The sequence below is a fragment of the Apium graveolens genome, chromosome 4 (assembly GCF_009905375.1).
Source record: "Apium graveolens cultivar Ventura chromosome 4, ASM990537v1, whole genome shotgun sequence".
NCBI classification, from domain to species: Eukaryota; Viridiplantae; Streptophyta; class Magnoliopsida; order Apiales; family Apiaceae; genus Apium; species Apium graveolens.
The window spans coordinates 182,672,488-182,674,451 of NC_133650.1; the positions used below are offsets into that span (position 1 = coordinate 182,672,488).

At 36.9% G+C, this 1,964-nt stretch overlaps 1 protein-coding gene across 1 annotated transcript; it reads left to right on the top strand.

Moving 5' to 3' along the window:
* Positions 1-216: 216 nt before the first annotated feature.
* LOC141719202 (uncharacterized) lies at positions 217-750 on the top strand. The gene has a single exon (XM_074521584.1). It carries the CDS (start codon positions 217-219, stop codon positions 748-750), a length of 534 nt encoding a protein of 177 aa, XP_074377685.1.
* The last annotated feature ends 1,214 nt before the right edge of the window (positions 751-1,964 follow it).

Genomic DNA, 1,964 nt, shown 5'->3' on the forward strand with positions numbered 1-1,964 from the left:
TAAGAAATGGCCACTTCACCAAATCACCAAGAAGAAGAAACTCAAACCCAAGGTTAAGAACAAAACCAAGATACTCCTATGATGAACCGACTTTTTTAACTTTTGCAACAACCATCAACCCCTAAAGTTGGTAATTTTAAGCAATTTCAGTCCGTACATCCCCCAGAGTTTGTAGGATTTCCAGATCCGATTAAAGCTCAGTCTTGGTTGATAGAAATGGAGAAGGCTTTTGAGTTAGCAGAAGTTAAGGATGACAAGAAGGTGCAGTACGCGAGTTATTATCTTAAGGATGAGGGTAGTTATTGGCGGGAATCTTCTAAGGCGTTGCTCGAAGGAAAAGTTATAACCTGGGAAAAGTTTATAGAGATGTTCTTAGAGAAGTACTTGCCAAGTTATATGCAACACCGGTTGGAAATGAGGTTTTTGAATCTTAGACAGGAAGATATGACCCTGGCTGAATATGAAGTAATTTTTTTGGAGTTATCAAGATTCGCGCCCGAGTATGTGAATACCAAAGCAAAAAAGGCCAAAAGATTTCAGGAAGGACTAAAAACAGGGATTCGAAGTCAGGTGGCTCTTCTTGAAATAAGGAATTATGTTGCGTTAGTTCAGAAAGTGATGATTATAGAAGGAGAGAAAGAAGTAACTAAGGGGGAAATTGAAGAAAAGAAGAGAAAGTTTGAGGAATCAAAATCAGATCAAGGAAGTTTTAAGTTTAGAGGGAAGTTTGGAAAGAATGGTGGAGGTTAAAACCAGAAGTTTCAAAAGTTTAAGCCCGAAAACGGAAATCAAAAGAATCATTTCCAGAAGACGGGACAAACAGTAAAGGATAATAGACCTCGGGTCCAGGAATGCAAGGTTTGTAGAAACGACACCCGGGGAGGTGCAACAAGTTGAACGTGACATGATTTAAGTGCAACAAAAAAGGACACTATTCAACAAAATGCCCAAGTGGAGCAGGGAAGCGGAAGTGGAAAGGTAGGCCATATGGCAAGAAACTATAAGGAGCCTGTTCATAAGGCGAATGTGCTTAGGATTACTGGACCACAACCCCCAGCATCACCAGCAGCCCAGCCAAGGGCAAGAACATTCAGCATGACTATGAAAGATGTTGTGAAGGAGGTGGAGGTATGCTTATTATAAACTTAGTAGAAGTTAAAGTGTTAATGGATTCTGGAGCAACTAGATCCTTTATTGCTGAAAGTTTTATTGATAGATTAAAGTGTGTTGCGTACCATCTCGAACCTAATTTGATTATAGAAGTAGCAAATCAAGAAAGAGTTACTACCAATAGAATCTTTCCCAATTGCGACATTGTAATATCCGGGATATATCGTGTAATTATTTTGCTATTAAATAATTATTATGTGTGTTCAGTATCTATTCTGTGAGTTAATTGTTAAATGTTATATGTATTTGGATATTCAAAAAAATAATATTACTTGAGTATTTTAATTTTTATATGTCCAAAATAAAACATAGATAATTGTCATATCTTCCTAATTATTTTTATGTTGATTTATGGATTTATAAGGATCATATGAAATTTATAAAATCTTTTTCCGAGTATTTAAAATCTATTTTATAGAAACGGGAACCAATCGACGTCATCCGTTGTTACGTTTTTGGAACCCGAAACTCTTCCGAGAACTCCTTCCTAACCTAATTGTAATATTCCGAGCATATTCTTTGTTTCGAATTTTTCGATCCGGCGTACGGTTTGTTCTGCGCGGGTCCCGGCGCAACATTTTCGATACAATATTCATTTCGGTAAATCAATAAAACCCGTATTTTCGATAAACGGGAGCTTTTTATTAAACTATCCTAATTATCACTTCGTAGTACACGTAACTAGGCGCTGAGACCAAGACCGCAATACAAATTGTACTGATTTGGATAATTATCCCGAAAACCGATACCGTTTGGATCAGTTTTTATAAATAAACGTACCGTTTTATATCCGA

Excerpts from the sequence above, each read along its gene's own strand:
- LOC141719202 (XM_074521584.1), top strand. The coding sequence starts at position 217 with ATGGAGAAGGCTTTTGAGTTAGCAGAAGTTAAGGATGACAAGAAGGTG.